The sequence below is a fragment of the Stylophora pistillata genome, chromosome 3 (assembly GCF_964205215.1).
Source record: "Stylophora pistillata chromosome 3, jaStyPist1.2, whole genome shotgun sequence".
In the NCBI taxonomy this organism is placed as follows: domain Eukaryota; kingdom Metazoa; phylum Cnidaria; class Anthozoa; order Scleractinia; family Pocilloporidae; genus Stylophora; species Stylophora pistillata.
The window spans coordinates 16,207,917-16,227,856 of NC_142521.1; the positions used below are offsets into that span (position 1 = coordinate 16,207,917).

Here is a 19,940-nt window from a genome sequence, read left to right on the forward strand (position 1 = left end):
GGAAAAGTTCTAATCTGTTATTATAACTACGTCCGCGGGGGGCTTCATTCAGTTTCCGGGATTTCTAATCTTATATACTCCCTTGGAAAAAAAACAAAAAGAGAATGAATTTCGTCGTTGATATATTTCTTTAGGGAAATCCTTAGGAAAAACTACTCTCTCTCTATGGTCTGTCTTTTAAAGTTTTTAAACAGCTTGTCTTTCCTTTAACGTTTCGACAGTGTATCTCCGAAGGGGAAAAACAAAACGATAGCAAGGATCTAAAGGCAAGAACCGCTTCTGTCGAAATCGAACAATTCACAGTGGAGGTGTGTGCTTTATAAACCGTGTGTCCCGTCTCCTGCATCTATTAATTAGATAATTTGATTGGACAGGGGACGTTAAAGAACCCACATCACGAGATTACTGTAATGTGGTCTGGCCTGTTTACTGGGAATTGGGGGGGACGGGGCGTCTGTTAAAAAAAAAATTCGCTTTTGTTGATTGTAAACTGCCACTGGCAGTCTGGTAAAGTCCCCCGCACAAAGGTCAAGCGTAAATCATCTTTTAATAATCGTTTTATTCTGAGCTTAAGGGTTAAGGCCTGGTTAAGGTCACATTATTTTCAATTAAAAACGGCCTGACAAAATTTAGAGACTTTGCATGCTTGGAGTATAATATGTATCGAAATATGGCCTAACAAACATAGATCAGAGAAAATTCAAGCATCTTTAAAAAATATTGCCATATCTAGGTCAGAATATCATCATTTTTGCTCTATGATGGGTACAAGGTTTTCATCGGAAAAAAATTACTTTTATTTTGCTAAACCGCTGGTTGTTTGCAGTCCTAATCAGAGGTCTTCTCAGAGTAATTATAAGCTATGAGTCGAGGTATTTCAAGATAATGACACTGATTTGGCTTTAATGTTAATTTTCACTCACCAAATACAAAATAAAGGCTTTATGTCAAGACTTTGGTCTGTTTATAGCATGAATTATGCTCAAAATTCCATATTGCTTGGCCTTAGAGGGGCATGGAGAGTTTGTGCCAAAAACTTAACAAACCTTAATAAGCCAAATTTTTCTCAACTGATTTTGATAAACAGGTCACTAAAGTACATATTGGATTTGGTGTGAAAATTATGCAAGAAGGCAGGTGAATGTTATGGTTTTTGAAAAATGGCAATTTTTGGTAGTGATTTTTACCTCAAATTTGACCTAACTTTAGCCCCAGGCCCCTCTCTGTCTAATCGCTTGAGAACAAAGTTACATTTATGAAATAAAAGCTAAACTATAGTAGAGTCCATGGTCAAATTCATTTGGCAGCACAATTTACCAATGGAGTTTTATAGCACTTTCAAAATGCCACCTAGAAGAATGAATTTTTGGTGCTCCATAGGCCACAAATGGGACCCCCCCTGAAACTCCAGAACAAACAGTCAGAGAAGTGAGCCAAAGTGGCTTTTGAAATATTTTATCACAATCAACTTTTGTGCCAAGTTTTAGCCAAATTGGTTGACCACCACTTTTGGCTCCTGGAACACTTTCTCAGAAAGGGACACTTAAAGCGTTGCAATCTGATTTAGAAGTGATAAAATTGTGAGACAAACGATGATGCCTAATTACTATGATCAGTTTGATTTGGAATGGTTATACTTGGGTTCTTTGGTGTATTATGATCCTTAAAATAATTGCCTAAACGATATAGAGTATTTTACAAATACTGATGAAATGATGAAAATAACCAAAAAGGGCAGTAGACAATGTCACTAAAATCACCAAAAAGACTGCCTAATATTCTTTCACTAAGCTTATCCGTTGTTTTACATTTGAATTTTCTATAATAAAAGAAGTGTAAACTTTGTGTCATATGTCCCTATCTGGCTATGGATATAAATGTAGATTAACCCTTGAATGATAACTACATTTTAGTATGCGTTCTTCCTTGATGTAGGTAGTCGTTCTTTCGACGCGTGCCCTGTCTTTTCTGTTCTCTTCTGTGAGTTTTCTATATGGCTATACTGTTCGGTGTTCTCTCTGGTAGCAGATATTCGTAAGGAACCTCTAGCTGCTTATTTCGTTCCTTTATTTCGCTGGAGATCTCGTTGAGCTTTCCTTGAAAGCGTAGAATGGCCTCTAAAGCAGCGTTGTCAGTGAATAGGCCGTCTGTGTAGTCACCAAGGAAACGCTTCGAGAAAAAAAGATACAAATTTCAGTAACTAAACGGATAAGGAGTTACCCATTAGTCAGCACGCCGGCTTAGTCCGATGAAGAGGTCGATTTGTCAGGAAAAACATACTTCTCAAATACAACGTCTCCCTCCGACCAGGAAGGCAGACGAGTAACAGGGGTCGTGAACTGTAAGTCAAACCTGATAAAATGCAAGGGGCGACCTTTGGGTGACTAGGCGCATCCAATCCAGGTCTAGTAGCCACTCTCAAATGTTTCTTGAAGCTACCGAAACCTGGAAAGTCTCCGGTAACTGTGTGTCACGAGTTCAAACTTGAATTAAACTTATAACCAGAACCATTCACAATGATTTATACTTACATATCCTACATTTTGATCAATTTGGCAATCTTCCCCACCACCCCTGGTCATATTTTGAATCAGAATGACTTAAATTAAAATCACCTCGTCTGGAAAGATACGTGTCAAATCATACACTGTTGCTATGGTTACTCCTGCCTGATGCTTGGTTGGTAAACATTTCATGACGTCTTTTATGCTCACAGCTCCCTTCTTTGTGGGAGGCGGTTGTCGCATCAGAGCGGGAGCATTTGGCGGGAAACCAAAAGTGTCCATTTGTGAAAAGTTCACAGCCGCGTGTTGACACGAGCACGTGAAGATTATTATGGTCAGAAGATGTGTCAGCTCTTGGATGCTTTTTACTGATGACGGGAAGCCATGACAGTTTTCTCCGTCTCGGACAGGATAGCCATTGTTGTGGAGATCCAGAGTCCACGCTTGGAGCTCTGTGTCCTGTGGAGAGTTGATAAATCGTTTTTTCAAAAGACCTGGTTGAAAGAGTTGGCGGAATCCTTGCTTTCGCATATCAAAGGCTGTAAGATATATTCACTGAAAATCAATGGCTGAGGATTCACTAACAAACTACATCCAACAAGCGACTACTCTCAGGTGCACGATTAGTTCAGGGCCGTCTTAGTGCTTGATTAGATATGTTGGCATGTAGTTTTAAGAAAAATGCTTAAGTATATATGAATGATAGCTACGTCCAGGGTTTCACCTATCGACAAACAGGAACAACATTATACAGTAAATGGTTTGAACCGGGGGGTAACATGTGCAAGTGTGGTGCAATCGTCCAGGTGGGTGTAGTCCTGAGAAGGACTATTATCGGTGGTGGTGACTGACGTTTTGACAACCTGTGCGGAAGTCACCATTGGAATACAAAGAGAATTCCTGTGAACGCTCTTTTTTACCCTCATAAGGAAAGGATGTCATTCAAACAAAATACTTGCCTTTTGAATGTCATCATCAGAATGGTAGTAAATTGATAGAATGTCCTTTGCGAAATCGCTGATGGCCTGCCACAGTCGTAAGGCGTCGTCTCGATAATAAAAGCCAGGCAGCTTATTTGCATCAAGAACCCCTCTTTCTTTTAACACTTTGGGAAGGTCATACGATGACCAGCTTAAGGTTTTGTAATACTTCTTCATAAGAGCTATATGACCTGAGGAAAAGAAAACGCCAAGTACCGTAAATAAATAATCTTTAAATTTCTTAAGCCAAAGACTAGCATTATCCACGTTTATAAAGTAAAACTTGTAATCATACACCGCGCTCACTTAAGTCTTCGGCCGCCATTCTTTTGTATGCCATTAAGGCAACATTTAGGACCAGACGTAACGTGGTAAAAACTTTGAGCGACATACCGAAAATCCAATGGTCTAACTCCCTTCAATTTGGGTGTTCAACCCTATAATATTACGATTTAAATGTAACGTTTCATTGATTTACTTTACTGCGCTAGTCTTGGTTCTACGAACACCGTCGAAGGCTAATAGATCCTAAATTGTTTTTAAAATGTACACTTCATTCGCCTGACCTCCGCCTCCCAGGCTGAGCGTGTTGTCCGCCACACCTCCAGCAGGAATAAGTCTTTCTCGTCCGAGCGTGTTGATAGCCAGAACTCCTCTTACGTGAGGGGACAATAATTTCCACAAGGGATGGAGTGCTGGTAATTGTCTCCTGCTGGCGAGGGCAACAGGCTCCATGAAAAGATGAGTACGAAGAAGATGGGTGATCATCTGTTAATGCGAAGAGAAGTCGGTCAAATTCTATCAGAAATAATGAAGGCAATACCCTAGGGATGAAATATCGATTCTTTAAAAAAGGTAATACTGACCTGCAAAGCTTCGAAATAAAGGACTCAAATTTCAAAGGGGGTAAGTTTGTAAAGAAACTGTGGCGCTGTGTCGGTGGGGGTAACAAGGTAATTTGGTTTTATCAACTAAGTCGAATCAACTTAACGGCCTGCTCCCAGTTGGCTTGTTAGCTCAATTGGTGGAGCGCTGCACTAGTATCGCAGAGGTCAGTGGTTCGAGTCCCGTACAGGCCTGATTTTTTTCAGGTCTGATTTTCGCTATTGCTTAAATAGCGCTATCTACTGCGAGGATCGTGCATCATACGTAAGTTGATAAATTAGCCACCGTAAAGAGTTAAAAGCTGACGTTTCGAGCGTTAGCCCTCCGTCCATGAGCTCTAATGAAGGGCTAACCCTCGAAACGTCAGCTTTTAAACTCTTTATGGTGGTCAATATACATTATCAACTTAGTTGATGAAACCAAATTACCTTAAATTTTAAGACTTACTTGATGCCACTGTGAGTCAGCATTGCGAAGCCACATTTTGGCGTAGGTCCAGTCCAGCTCAGAGTCATTTGGGGTCCAGATCGGGTTGGTCTCGCTTGGCTCTTGATGGAACTGAATTGCTATAGGTACTACGTCACCACTGCCTCTAACATAGAACAAGCCTAAAGATGCAGACGTGTAGCGCCTTTCTAGGTTCATATCGTTCTGGCCATAATGTGGAATGTCATCAAGAATCTCATAATCTACCATGTACACACGGCCATCCTGAAAATATTACAGTGATAAAACGTTTATATAAGCTTCTATATAATCTTTTTCTTTTTTTTTTTTAGGAAGAAAAGAAAGAAAGAAGTTTATTGAAGCTTAATAAGAAAGAAAGCTTAATAAGAAAATTACAAATTACAAATTAATCTAATTAATCTAATTATCATTGATCTAATTTACACTTTCATGTTCATGGAGACCGTTCACGCCCGCAAATAGCAGGAGCTAGTCGAGGCGGGCGAGAATTAGAGGTACAGCAGTGGTGATAGAGTACAAATAAAGCTTAAACATAAATTAATAACATTTCCAGAAAAAGACAGCCACTTAAAACTCGTATATACAACTGCATCACTAAACATAAGACATATAATCAACTCTTGTTGCCGACATTTTGCTCCGAAAGCAATTGCTCATCTCTGGAAAAAGAACAGTTTCTGGTAAATTGCAAGCTGGGTGAAAAATGTTCCTAGAACATCCATTAAAGCATATAATTTAATTTGTTTTCTCTGTTCCGGATTGTCTGAAAAACGTTTCGGACGCCACGAAAATTAAATTTTTCACGACAGGGAAAGACCTTGGTCATAGAACAATTTCCATTTGAGTGTCGAAAGTAATCTGTGATTTCTTTGGTTTTACTTAACCTTACTCTGTGATTGGTCTAGAAGACTCGCACCATCCTTTCAACCAATCAGATGCAAAACTAAAAACAATTGTAACTTGATTACTCACGTCTGATTGGTCGCCGGGATTACTTTGGTTTTCCGATTTTCAACTGAGTATTAATCACAGTGTCAACAATTGAAAACTGCTTGTGCATGTTATCGACGTTTATGGTTTTTTTTCTCCCTCACAGTTCTTGAGTTCTTGACATTTACTAGGAGATTTGGCACTAATGACCAAATTTGTTACTCAGTAAACACTAGAGATCCGCACCTTTATTGCCTTTTTCAGTGTATCACCTTCATCCAGGAGATTGCCAACCAATTCCTGTGTCACGGGAAAGTTGGAGGGAAGCTTTGAGCATCGTTTGATCGTGTCGGGATTGCATCCATTCAGGAACTGTGCTCCATAGAAACGGTCATCCTGCCAGCGCTTAGAGGCCAGAGGGACCTCTCCAACAAAAGAGACGAACGCCTGCAAAGTACTGTTTGTTAGCATTTGAAAAGGAGCATATCCAAGATGTGAAATTGTGTTTCTGTAGCATCCCCTACAAGGTTCAACCACCTTACCCAACCCCATAAACCTAAAAAAACAAAACACATACATGATTAGATAAAAGCATCTTAACAAGAACATGCGTTTTTTATAATCACTCTTCTGCATTTTGGATAAATAATGTTGTATTAGCGAATATTATTCCCACCAAAAACATAATGCAGACGCCAGAAGAAAAAAGATTTGAGCTTGCGCTTAAAGAAGTCCATGGAAGTAGCTAATGTCATCATTACCAAAATGGTAATTCTGTTGAAGAGTCAAAGGCTCCTTAGAGCAACCTCATGGTATGAATTTTTGGCGCCCTTGACCTAACTGCGATCTGGCTTTCTTAACTTTGGAAAGATATTTTAATCGTGGGAAACACGTGCTGGCACAATTATTGTGCTTGTAAGCGTTTTGATGGAGAAAAATTGTCTTAAATTGCTAATGTGTGAGGAATTAGTTAAGATACCGGCAGCTACGAGATAAAATCAACGAAGTTTCACGCTTACTAATTTGCAGTGAGCTTAAGCTCACTTCATATTCGCAGTGTTTGGGTCTTCACGCACGAATCGTTCATGTTATCGTCACTTTTAGGACTCAGGCGCCCATTTCTCTGAAATCGAGTATTCTGTAGCATATTTCCTTTCCATTTTTGGCTCCACAAAGGTATGTTTTGATCAAGTTTGGAATAAAAAAAACCATCACGCTTTAAGGGACAGGACGCCATTTTGAATATGTCCAAGTAGTTCGGCATATTCTCACCTTTGTACCCCCCCCAAATATACGTTCACCATGACTTGGAACAGGGAAACTTGTCGGGGAGGGGGAGAAAAAGTGTTTAATCTTACGTCATACCATGAGGTAAAAAAATCAAGATAAAGTTCAGAGCTAGTTCGGTGAGAGCACCCCCTTAGAAAGGAAAAATATTCATCAAAGTGTCGTGTAAAAATTACGTCTCCTTTCAAGGACTTCCAAAAAAAAACTAAATCGAGATATTCTAACCAATAATTTAGCGGAAGTAAATTTAGTTTAATCAGACGATCTTTGTAACACAGATGACTATTTCTACCTACAATAAAACGCGTGGCTCTTCACTGTACCTGCTGCTCGATAAGGATTGACTGATTTATAGCAGACTGAGGGGCCCAAACTTGCGAGCAATAACATAAATGGGAGCGTACTAATGAGCAGTAAAGGCGCAGAAGAGCATTACTATCGACCAGACCCGCGCAATTTCTCTTTAGGAAACCCAACATCCTATTTGCCTTAGCAACAATCGTAACTATGTGCTCCTTCGAAGAGGTATCCTTGACAATCATAACCCCAAGATCCTTTTCAGATTTAACCACATCCAGGTCAATTCCATGTAAACTGTAAGTACGTGGTTAGCTTACACGTTTCCTAGATATGCGCACATTTTTGCATTTGGCAGGTTGAAAATGCATTTCATTGCGTAAGGACCGTAGTGTTAATTGTTACCTTCTTGTAATCGTGAAAATCTTCCCAAGACTCAAGCATGTTCAGCAATTTGACCAGCCCTAGGTTGATTAACGCTTTTCGCTTGGCCTGGTAAAGATCATCGATTGCTTCTTCTGTAAATCGTACGTCTTTTGGAAGTGTCCTCACGCTCTCGGATTTAATAAATCCTGGAAATCCGTCAAAATTGGGATCATCTCCCCACTGGTAGATTTCTAACCGCTTTTGAACCTCTAAGCGTCGTTGCTTTTTCAGTACCTCATGTTGTTCATCTGTTATCAACTTTGCTGAAAGCACAAAATTACACATCATGAGAGTTAAATTGTCTCACGAGAGAAAAAAAAAAAAGCGGGATGAGTCGAAATCATTGATAGCAATCCGTGCCCGCATAGCTCTTTTTTGGCTTCCTCGTGTGGACTATCTAGCTATTTTGAAACTACAAAAAAGAAAACTACACAAGCTCACCGGTCTAATGGGACACTCAATTAAGTTGTAGTATACGTTGTAAATGTAAAGTGAAACAAGTGCAATTGCAACACTATCATTGTCGTTACAAAAGTACTTTTATACAACAACTTTCCACTAACAAGGACCCAAACGACCTTAAGAGGTTTGGTTATTTACCTTTTTCCGCCCAAATTCTTTTAATTCTGACCATAAGCATAGGACCGCTTTAAATTTACTGCTCAATCGTGTGACACTTATGCAGAAGAAAGTACTGTTTTACCTACCTTTCCCTTCAAAGAAAACTGCCTCTTGTTGTACCCATCCGTAGCAAGGAAATTCGTAAACTGTTTGATTGTTTGAGCTGCAACTGATCTCAACCTTGTCAACGAACCAATCACTGGAGCGGTGGAACCCGACACCCTCGTTATTCTCCAGTTTTATGATCAGAGGCTCGCCAACATCCTCTGCATTGATGACATATGTATCTTCCTGTCCTTTCTGAAAGTTATTGCGATACCATTTTTCCAAAGTAACTGGTTGTGTTCTTCCCTTAGTCCCTAGAAACAAATTTGTTCTTTAGCTCAAGCACTTCAATGTGACCTTTTTTTTTTTCTAAGAACACTTAAGATGTGAAGAAGCTAAAATAACCTGCCCGAAGTAAACTGACTCGTCTTTGACCACGACGACTCAGAATGTCCTGGTATAAGGACATTACACTGACATTTAAATTAAAGAAAAAAACCGTAAGGCAACTTCGTACGTTGTTTGACACAACTCATATCAATAACGGTCAACGCCTAACGGTGATACGCCCGTGTAAAATCCTTTCAGCTGTAGTAGGGGTCTCAATGGGGTTAACCGTCAACCATTAAATGGTCAAAATATTAACCGTCAGCCGTCAAAAACGCAATATTTTTATCGTCAATCGTCAAATAAGCAAGCCAATGTCTCAGATATCCTTAATTAATAACTAAAAGATTGCCTTAATTGGGGTCAAGTTCTGTTGTTTATAAATGAAAATTTTGATATATCACAAAAATATATTTACATGTAAGTCTTTTAACTTCTTTGGAGGCGCGGTGGCCTCATGGTTGGTGCGCTGGACTCTGGATCGAATGGTCCGGGTTCGAGCCCCGGCCGGGACATTGTGTTGTGTTCTTAGGCAAGACACTTTACTCTCACAGTGCCTCTCTTCACCCAGGTGTATAAATGGGTACCGGCAATTTAATGCTGGGGGTAACCCTGCAATGGACTGGAATCCCATCCAGGGGGGAGTAGAAATACTCCTAGTCGCTTCATGCTACAGAAACAGGAGTTAAGCACCGGCCTAATGGGCCACTAGGCTCGTAAACAGACTTTACTTACTTACTTTAACTTCTAGTCGCGAGTAAAACTGGTCAGCGACAGAGCTGACTTCCGGTGTAGAAATACTTCCGGTGTCGTAAAACGTTAGTCACTTATTAATAATCGGTGTTATAAATTAACGGTTCTTTACAAACGCGTGAAATGAAAAATTACGGCCAAATCGCGCGTTTAGTTTGTTTTACAAACGATATTCCAAAAGATTAACCGTCAACTGTCAAATGACTTAAAATCTAATCGTCAAACGTCGAAAGGGCTTACTTTTAACCGTCAACGTGACCCCCTCCCCTATTGAGACCCTCCTATAGTGTTATCAGACATTACGCATAATGAGCTTCTGAATATAAGACTAAAGAGAAGAGGAATTTTGATGAAGAGTCATGCTTAAGACTACTTTGCAAACAATTAGGGCCGCCATGCTATCAATCGTAGCTTCCCAAGCCACCCACAGACAAGTGCTAAGGTATTTTAAAATCACCCAGACCAGCAACACTGAGGAAGTTCCGTGAGGTTGAAAGACGAGAGATTTAAATTGTCCTGTATTTTAACTTGCGTGTTCTTATGCTATTGAGCACATATGCATATATATTTCATGGCTAAAAAAAAAAAGGATTCAGAAGTAATGTTTTGGTTGCACTTGTGCTTGCGATGCGACGGAAAACGTAAAGCTACCATCATGTACATCAAAGATCTTTTTAACAATTTGGAAAGGCTTACCTGTAATAGTCAGATTAACTTTCGCGTCAGTTCCTGCTCCCTTACGGTTTCCAGTTTTCACCTTGATACAATAACTCATTTCGGATAGCAACTGTTCTCTCGATACTTTTTTACGAGGCTTGCTTGAACTCATCATGTTCGATGTGGGATAAATTTTAGACCTCAAATAAGCAATGGAATTGAAGTCGTAAATTGTGTTAGCAGGAGGAATGCCAAGCGATAGGGGACGATGCTCCAATGAATAACGAGTGCGCTCTGCTATCTGTATTGGCAACAATGACGTAAGAGTGACATCAGCAAGGTCCAACCAGGGATGTGTTTTTCCATCCCACGCTCTGGCAGCGTGCAAAATTAGATGTGAATCATCCGGTTTTATTTCGTGCAGTTGTATTTGAAGCTTGTAATTTACTTCCCCTTTAGCAATCTGATTCATGAATTCTGGGACTAAGTAACTCTCGGGTCGCTTTTCGTCTTCCCATCTGGCAGCCACCCTGAAATAAAAGAAGATTAATCGTGTGCTTTCTCGTGAAGAATTTATCTTTATTTCTCACCAAATGATCAACAGACCAAGAGTACAAGAGGCAAACAGACCAAAAGGCCATCGAAACAACGAAACAAGTCCCAGTTATTCACTTAATTTCTCTGATGCTTTGTCTGAGCGTTTGCACTTCTAAGCAAACCCATCAGCAATATCTCTGATTGTTTTAAGAAAAAATGTTAGTATATATCTGTCATCGGTAAATCGGGCTGGGGATAGTTGTTGTTGTTGTTGGACACACAGCATCGCTCAACTCGGCTGGTGTCACTGCCATCTGAAACTGTCAAGCAATGGTCATATCCATGCACGACCACTAAAGGAAATTGTAAGATACAAAAAAAGAAAAAAAAAATTACCATGGTTTCCTTTGGTCGTATTCTGTCATCAAACCAGTCTCTTCCCTGCCATCAGCGGGAACGAGGCGAAATTTTGCGTAACGTGGTACACCATCTTTCGCTTTGTACTCAAACGCCATCCATGAGTAATACCGCTGGTCAGTAAATGAATCAGGAGCTCGTCGGAAAACTGCTATGGCTAAGTGGAAGCTGAGATAGAGAGGCAAAGTTATCAGCTAATCAGATACGATTTCGAGAGTTAATACCTGAAGGAATCGTGTAAATTTTGTAGAGCGCAGTCCGACTTTTTCTGCACGTTTGAGTAAGCATAATTTCGTTTTCACTCTCCCTTCAAATTGATAACTTGTCCCCTGATTTTATATCGTATCAAAATCAATATTTTCTACTCTAAAAATGTTAGAAAATAAAAATAGAATTAGGATAAAAAAAAAAAAGCTCCAAGCATTCTCTGTCTAATATGTAATTCAATTAAAAAAGAAAGCTTATGGACTTACTGCCACGGGTCCTCCAAGCAGAAAGCTTTGAATGCCTTTGGACCCCCAGACAATCCTGTTAACATTCTATCAAAGCTAACAATGTTCCAAAAAGCAGCCTCTTCGCCCGTATGCATCATTAAATCAAACGGCGAGTCGAAGTCATCGTCAGCAAACTTCAGAGACACCGCCCTTACATCCAATTGAGTGTCATCCGTACGCACAAGATTGGAGTGGCGGAGGCGGACTGGGAATACGTGCCCTACTTTGAAGAATTCGTGTTCGGGAAGAAGTGGATTGTCAACCACTGTTGCTGTCCCTATGGCTCCAACACCTTTAGCGTGGGTCCCACGTTGACGAGTAATAAGAGTTTTTAAGGCGAAACGGGTCTTGTACTTTTTTACGTATCGAGCCATTTGTGATGCACTGAGGGGCCCGGGTTCAGGTGGAGGCTAAAAAAAACAAATACGGAAACAATAAATTGATCAATAAAAGTTGCGATTTATTGCCGTATAATACTAAAGAAACAGCCCTTTGTCTTCTGTGAGGAAGCAGTCTGCAAATAAATTAACGCAACAGATTATAGTCTGTTGATTAACGCTGATAGCTTGATTTTCAAGAGGTCACATGCTGCACGGGCATATCTCTTGGATATCTTTCTCAAGAAAAATTATTATTTTCTTTAGTTTATTTGCCCCTGTTTGCCGTTCTCTTGTTAATTTTTCATTTCCTTTAGTTTTGTTACACCTTAGGCCAACACCTGATCTACTTTAAGCCAACACCGCCCAAACTCCTCGTTCTAGAATACGCTTTTACGTAAGAAAAATCCGAAAAAAGTCGAACTTTTGATTTTGAGAGAGCGGCCTCGGCTCAAACAAGAAGCTCGTGGTCGGCAGGTGCCATGCAAGCCAACCTATCAGCGACGGAGCAGGGCCATTTCAGTTAATGTCACAGATTACAAAGAGGCAGACTGCACCTATTGGCTTTTGAAGATTTTTTTTTTATCAAGGCGTCCCAACATTTCAGTTTGTTTTACTGGGTTACTACCCTGGTGGGTTCACCTGAGGGTTCACCTTTAATTCATCAGAAATAGACATACCTCGTCGGCCTCTTTCATTTTCTTGAAATATAACTCATCTCCCAGTCTTTCTCGGTAAAGTTTAAATCCCATATTTTCCCCTGAGGATTCAAAACATAAAGTCATTATGAACTTAACCTCTCACATTCTCTGCTCCTAGAGGTCGCTGGAATATTCATCATTCTCGTCGACTCACAAACATTTTTCTAAGTCCATAAATTTGATCGCTTTTTCAGGATTGTGCCAAGTCTCTCTTCCGATTCTTACGGTGGTTGGAAAGACAGAGACCCCCTGACCACCAGTATGGACGAGCCTGAAGCAAGAAGACCCGCTGTTTTAAAAGACTACATACTTCTCTCCCGTCCATAAACACAGACAAACTATCAGCTTAATTGATTACTTTTAAAAGTTCTATATTTGGGGTAAGTGACTTAATTGTACTCACAGTCGGCAAGTTCTTCTCTGCTTCCAACAATTGATTTTTTTGTGAAACCGGGTAACACTTTTAATTTCTTTGAATTTGTTCCTCCCATCTTTTAGCCGCAAATTAAAGATACTGAAAGAAAAAGAAAAGACAAAAGCAATGAAAACGGTCTCTACCTGGAAAAATCCTTCACGTATCTAATGTCCGGATAAATTTGAAAAAGAAAACGCTGCCTTAGCCAGGATAGACATGACCATTAGTTTTAAAATTTTCGAAAGGTTTTTTTTCGAGAGAAGTCGCCGAAAACTGGGAGAATGAAACGAAATTGAGAAAATAGTATCGTGGAACGAAGAGCTGTAGGAGAGGAACTGGAAACTATGAACCGGAGAGCAACAGGGGCAGTGGAAAACGGAAAATTAGGAACGGTACAGGGAATGAATGGAGTACGGGAAAACGATAAGGACAACTTGAAACAGGTTAAGGATTCTTTCGATAAAATCTCTCGAGCCTGAACTTCAATTTTAACATCAACCTAAGCCGAAGTCCCAAACCTAATTCATGTTGTTAATATCAATCAAGTAGCATTCGGCCTTTGACCTAACGATTTTCCACGATAATGCAATTCAAGACTTTTCATGGGCTTAGCCATTATGGTATATATTTATTAAAAACTAGAACATTGGATAATGCAATTCAAGACTTTTTATTGGCTCAGCCATTAAGGTATATTAGCCAATATACCATAATCTACAAATATGGGAAGCGTACGTGTCAGCTTAAAATTAAAAAGGGAGCTTAAAATTTAATAAAATTTAATAAAATTTAATAATTTAACTTAACGTTTTTAATAAAACAATTATTCCCTTGCGCTTGTTGGATATGAGATGATTATAGCCAACTCGGCGCTACGCGTCTCGTTGGCTATCATCTCATATCCAACGCGCGCTCGTGGAATAATTGTTAAATATCTTATTAACCAAGCGCGAGGGCCGTACTGGGAGAATATCGGCCCGAGGTCTTGACAGTACGGACCGAGCGCATCGAGGTCCGTACAAAAAAGACCGAGAGCCGATATTTTTTCAGTACGGTCCGAGCAAGCTTGGTTAATAAGAGATAATTATACGACTGAAGTTCAAAGGGACACAAGTGCGGTATCGTTCGGGACCATTCGGAACAGTGCCCGGTCCAATACTGAGAGAATATTGACCAGAAATAGAGCATTTTGATCGGTTGATTTTAGTTATTGGCCCTCTGACTGTCCGAGTCGTGTAATAAATGTATCTTATTAGACGTTTTGTTGTGTAGTATCGCTGAGTATTTTTACGAGTTGTGTCGTATTTTGACGAGCCCTACGGGCTCGTCAAAATACGTACTCGTCAAAATACAGTTTAACCGGTACTACAATAGACGAGTACAAATACCGCGCGATATTTGTACTCGTCTATGGCGTTATTCGTACTCGTCTAGGTGTAGTTGGATAATAAAAGCCAATATACCATAATCTAATATCTGTACACGCCAAACTGTTTTTTCTGCGGGCGAATTTCGCGGATATTCATTTACGGGGAGTGCGTGACAGAAGTATGCGAAGCGGGCGCGTTGTTGTGTTGCTGTTTCTATTTTCTTCATTAAATGAAGAAATTTTCTGGTCGTCAAGCTGTTTTTCTTCGTTCGATTCATCAAATGAACTTGGATCTATATTTGCCAGCCATGCTGACTCTTCGTCGTCGGAAATATGATTGAAATTGTCCGCCACTTTTTTTTTCCGTAACTACAATCCAATTCTTCGCTCGCGCGATGCGAGAAAACCAGTTTAACCGGTACTACAATAGACGAGTACAAATACCGCGCGATATTTGTACTCGTCTATGGCGTTATTCGTACTCGTCTAGGTGTAGTTGGATAATAAAAGCCAATATACCATAATCTAATATCTGTACACTGTAACATCCGGTTTCTTCTTACAAAATAAAGTCGAGAAGATTTGTTTAATATCTTGGGGGTGTTTTTCTTTTTTTAATAAAACAATTATTCCACTCGCCCTTGTTGGATATGAAATGATTATAGCCGACTCGGCGCTACGCGCCTCGTTCGCTATCTATCATCTCATATCCAACGCGCGCTCGTGGAATAATTGTTAATTATGTTTATCTTTGTCCAGGCCCAACCGCGCATCACGCGCGTGACTTGATGTACGTGGGTTGCGTGGAATCCTAAATAAAGGGTGTAAAGGGTACTCAGTCAAGACTGAAATCCTCCATTTGAACTTTGATTGAAGATGCAAGACTTGTAAAATTTTAATGTAAAGCATCATAGGCTACGTCCTCTCCATTGTGCCGGATATGAAGGTTCGTGTCACCTAAGAGGGCTCTCTCTTTTCTTAATCACGTATCATGTTTGCGTTTCCGTTGTGTCCTCACGTAAAGGCAACAGCAGGTCACAATGTTGAAAATTTTTAACGTAATATGAGGATAGCTGCGAGGCTAGTGAGGGTAAAAATAAATCTGCGGAAAGAGCTTTCATTCTCTTCAGTGCAATCTGTAGTCATTTAGCACGCTTACAAGATAATTTAAAATTTGTAAGAAATGCTTGGCATTTCCAAGTTGATTGTTTCAAATACGATGGACAAAAGTATTTGAACAATCGCGAGTTTACGAACTTATTAGCTCTTAATTTCTCTCTTTAAATGATAAACATCTAACGGCAAGGGTTTTCCCTCGACAGCTTCATTTACCCACTCTTCAGTGACATAAACTCACTTCGCATTTTTCGAAGAATTTTGATGTGTCGACCGACAAAATAAATTAGCTGCCATAAATACTCTTGTTCATATTTATGACAGCTAATTGTTTCATTTCATCATATAAGAAGCGAAAGCCCCATAGGGACGCATAAATAAACAACTTCTTTGTATGCTCAGACTTCTTGTAAATAAGGTCAATTTTACTGGCGCAAGAAATCATCGATTGATTGTTTACCATATTCTTGCGAGAAAGTGAAAAACTTCCGTCACGCTTTGGGCCCTGCAACATCATGTGTATTGGTGCATGAACTGAACGCATCAGCACATCGATCAGCATTTACCAAGCTTGCCATGTATTGTGATGTATTCGAATAAAATATTTCATGAGAATTAGATGACTCGCCATCGAATCACAACTGCCCAGGGTGAAACGTAGTAGAAAAACCACTAGCTTTCATCGTCGCGATACAATCTATCGTGTCAGCAAGGCTTCAGAAAAGATACGTTTGGCCGCAGTTGACACGAAAGCTAAAGGATGGCTGTCTGACTCGACTGTGATTAAGTTTTAATGCAATTTATGACTTAATTAATGTTGTACATTCCTACCTCAGTTGCCTCGGTGTCGATTTATACAGCTGCTTCTGTTCTGACAGTGAAATTAGTGCTATAGCACCTTCTTATGTCTATCGCGTGCGTCGTTTGTTATGTAAGCTCGATGACGTCAAACACTGATAACGCTTTCAGCTTTCCGGCCCATCGTCGCCAAAAGAGTTCTGGGGCTTTATTTATAGTTAGTGATTCTCGTCCAATAATTCAAGACGGGTAATTAATCGACGTTCCTCTTCGACGTTGTTCTGAAGATGAGTTATTTAAAGCTATCGAGGTCACTCACTAAAACAAAGGAAAAATGAAGCCCATTTGTGAATGTTCACTGAAGCGATTATTGTAGTTTAGTCAATATTTGTTAAACGATAAGTGCACTAAGCTATTTTCACTGTGAGGACTTAGAAATCACGTCTTTACAAACAAGTTCAGAGATGAAGTAACCCTTCCCGGTGATGATACCTCTATTCAGCGTGGCCGAAGGGATTTGGTGCCGTCTTTGAAGAATTCATGTTGTGTTCGTCACGAGATATCAAATGTGTTTTTTTTCTTCACCAAAATTGCTAACATCGAAGTTCAATGGTATTGTCACTGTTGCGGGAGCGCTTGATCATTAAATGACGCCGTCTGTTGGGACGGCCGAACAGAACACTGCATGCCAGAATTAATACTTGAATCGGTCGTGTCAGAGTCAGTTATTAGGGACTTTAAGCAAACCACGACGGTGACGGCAACGAGAACGTGGAAAAACAATAGATCTAATTGGCAGAACAATGCCCAGTACGTGCGTTTTAAAATTGTACATTTCTTAGCCGTCCTTTGCAAAACAACAACGTGAAATCACCAAAATTTGCGTCGTCTGCGAAGCGAAACCGAGACGGCAAATTATTTTAATTTACATTTGGAACGCAACGCTGCTTTTATGCGTTATGTTGAGTTTGAGGTCTGGCGCCCTATGAAACGGTAAACACACGCAGCCATTTTCGAAATTCTAACTAAACGTAGAAACTCATATTTTAATCGACGTCTTCCGTAGCGTTGCCGTCCTGACTGCTAAATTAAAGTCCCGATTGTTCAGCAGTCGAAGAGGTCGGACAAAAAACAGTACGTTTAGTGTCTGCGTTTTCGTATTTGAATTTGTAATAGTTAAAGAATTTATCGTCGAAACAGTCACTGAAAGTGGCATTTCAGGGAAGTAAACACTTGAGAGGTAAGAGTGAAAAGTTAAGAGAGGAACCTTCAAGAATCACGTAGCGATTCAGTGTTTATTTATTTTTTTTTTTTACCAAATATGGTTTGTGAACACCGTTTATGATGTTTCTTCACTGGGAAATTACCGGCCGTGGGGCAGTCATCATCTGTTTCCTGGGGAAGATACCGTGTGTGGGGCAGGAACTACAATTTACTCATTGTGCGACTTAGAGATCAAAGTAACTTCCGAAAGAAATGCAAAAAAAAAGGAAATTCTTACGGTGAAGTTCAATTAGTTCCATGCTCTATGCTCTACAGGATCATTAAAGTAGAGTAAACGCATTATTCGATCCAGCTAACATCAAAGGTATGATTTAATTAAAAGTAACAGCTCAAAAACTTGCTTTTTACTGACGTTATTTGGCGTCAACCGGAAGAAGACCAACTAAGGGTAACCCGGAAACACCGTAAAAAAATTCCATGGTGTAAGAATTTTTCATGAGGTAAAAACAATTAATATCAACAAAAATCTGAACAGTAAAGCGCAGGTAGCAAGAGCTTTATTACATCATCCAATCGTTGGATTATAAAAACCTATGAGCTGACAAGAATTTTTCTGTCTATGTGTTTATGTCAGTTATTTAGGTAATGGGAAAACGATCGGAAATAAGATATTATCGTAAGCCATTCGGCAAAACTATGAAAGTTTGTTGATTATCTATTATTCTCTTAACGGCCTTACCTTTCAAGTGGGGTATTTTGATTTTAACACATCGCGTTCACTCTTCTATTCTTCAGGTTGACTGTAGAGTATGTATAAGCAACTTGTAGTTTCATCTTCTGCACGAAATTTATTGATACATCAGATACCCATCTCTAAGCGAGTTTACCCATATGAGCAATAGCCTGTTATTGGCGCAATAAAATGCTCAGGTATTTGTCCGTAAATAATATCTTTTCCGAGAAGTGAACAGTTTTCGAGAACCATGCTTGAGAAAAGAATTGAGCTAATGTATGACCGTCTTTGCAAGTTAAATATATGGTATGAAATAATTTCCCTTTTTTAACGTGTGGGACCAATATCAACAAACAGCTTTGCGCTATCCAAACGTCACGATCTACAACAGAAGTGTCGTCATTTTGAATGAGAAACCTTAATACTTTATTAGTATAACCTGTCCCTTGTTAATTTTGTTTCTCGCCTAATAACTGACTTTTATCTTCTATTAGTTGTATCCCCTATTAGTTGAAAAAAAAAAATCCCATTAATTAAGTTATTTGGGGAACGAAAAGATAAGCTCTAACTAAGAATGAATGTACAACATTTTTTCCATGCGCACAATCTTTGTAAAAAAAATTCAAGTCGTGCTTAATGGTGAATCCAATAGGTGACCAATACGCATGAACGAGTAGCTTCACGCTGCGCGATTCATCGTATTCGACTAAAATGTGTCATAGGGAAGATATTACTCGTTATTGAATGTTTACTGTAATAGTTTAAACGGGGGAGATGACACCCTAACTACCATTGTCCCGTACAAAGGAGATGGCTGCAGTTCGCTCGAAAAAGCTAAGCATAACTGTTCTCGTTAAAGGAGAGAGCTTCGATACCACTTATGTAAGATCAATAACCTTAAATTTGACATTTCATAGGCAATATGTGGTATAATCATAACTTTGTATACCTACCTTAGTTTCCACAGGGTTCGCTCTATTGCCTTAAATGGTTGACACGTTAAATGCGTGTTTTAAGTGCGTTGTGATGTTCATCGCGATAATTGTAAAACTATGCGCGCGATTACATATTCTGCATCACGTCACTACTAACGTAAGAGTCAAGTCAGCGTCCCCGGGGATAATTTATGACGTAGTCAAGGAAGCGATGCCAGTTGCGTCACGATATATCGAGTTATTTTTGTTTGAACAATTGAATAACATTTTGATAAAATCTTTAGAGAAAACTAGTTTGTTACGGTGGAAAACTTAGAACAAATTGGAGTATACCGTCGCACAGTGGTCCAATACCTTATAATCCTGCGAGCGATAGTGTCTCGTGAATTTCAATGCCCGGCGTCCAGTGCTGGCTGATTGGTTGATTTGATAAATCAGTCGTGGACCACCGTATCCTTTTACGTGCGCGGTTTCACAGAAGCAAACAGAACTAGCGGACATTGGTAATTCCAGCCGTTAAAGTTGGCGATAAGTTTTCGGTCGAAACTTTCCTTTAGGGTGCAGATATCCCAGCTGTATTATCA

General features: G+C 39.7%; 1 protein-coding gene across 5 annotated transcripts; it reads right to left on the reverse strand.

Moving 5' to 3' along the window:
* Positions 1–539: 539 nt before the first annotated feature.
* Positions 540–19,506, reverse strand: LOC111326885 (allene oxide synthase-lipoxygenase protein). 5 transcript variants are annotated; one of them, XM_088752087.1, is made up of 16 exons: positions 19,375–19,506; positions 18,428–18,488; positions 16,498–16,782; positions 13,170–13,280; positions 12,746–12,825; positions 11,668–12,098; positions 11,174–11,362; positions 10,280–10,770; positions 8,485–8,757; positions 7,757–8,040; positions 6,014–6,214; positions 4,817–5,080; positions 4,051–4,252; positions 3,464–3,675; positions 2,616–2,963; positions 540–2,169 (listed from the first exon to the last, which is right to left on the reverse strand). In XM_088752087.1, the coding sequence occupies exons 4-16, from the start codon at positions 13,255–13,257 to the stop codon at positions 1,990–1,992; spliced, it is 3,243 nt and encodes a 1,080-aa protein (XP_088608213.1). In that variant the 5' UTR covers positions 13,258–13,280; positions 16,498–16,782; positions 18,428–18,488; positions 19,375–19,506; the 3' UTR covers positions 540–1,989. The 5 variants fall into 5 exon arrangements, with proteins under 5 accessions (XP_088608213.1, XP_088608214.1, XP_088608217.1 ...); XM_088752088.1 differs by having other exon boundaries at positions 18,428–18,525; positions 19,375–19,476; XM_088752091.1 differs by lacking the exon at positions 18,428–18,488 and having other exon boundaries at positions 19,375–19,390.
* Between the last annotated feature and the right edge of the window lie 434 nt (positions 19,507–19,940).

Excerpts from the sequence above, each read along its gene's own strand:
- LOC111326885 (XM_088752087.1), bottom strand. The coding sequence starts at position 13,257 with ATGGGAGGAACAAATTCAAAGAAATTAAAAGTGTTACCCGGTTTCACA. Across the intron at positions 12,826-13,169 it reads CAGAGAAGAACTTGCCGACT|GGGAAAATATGGGATTTAAA; the intron begins GTGAGTACAATT and ends TTGAATCCTCAG. Across the intron at positions 12,099-12,745 it reads AAATGAAAGAGGCCGACGAG|CCTCCACCTGAACCCGGGCC; the intron begins GTATGTCTATTT and ends TGTTTTTTTTAG.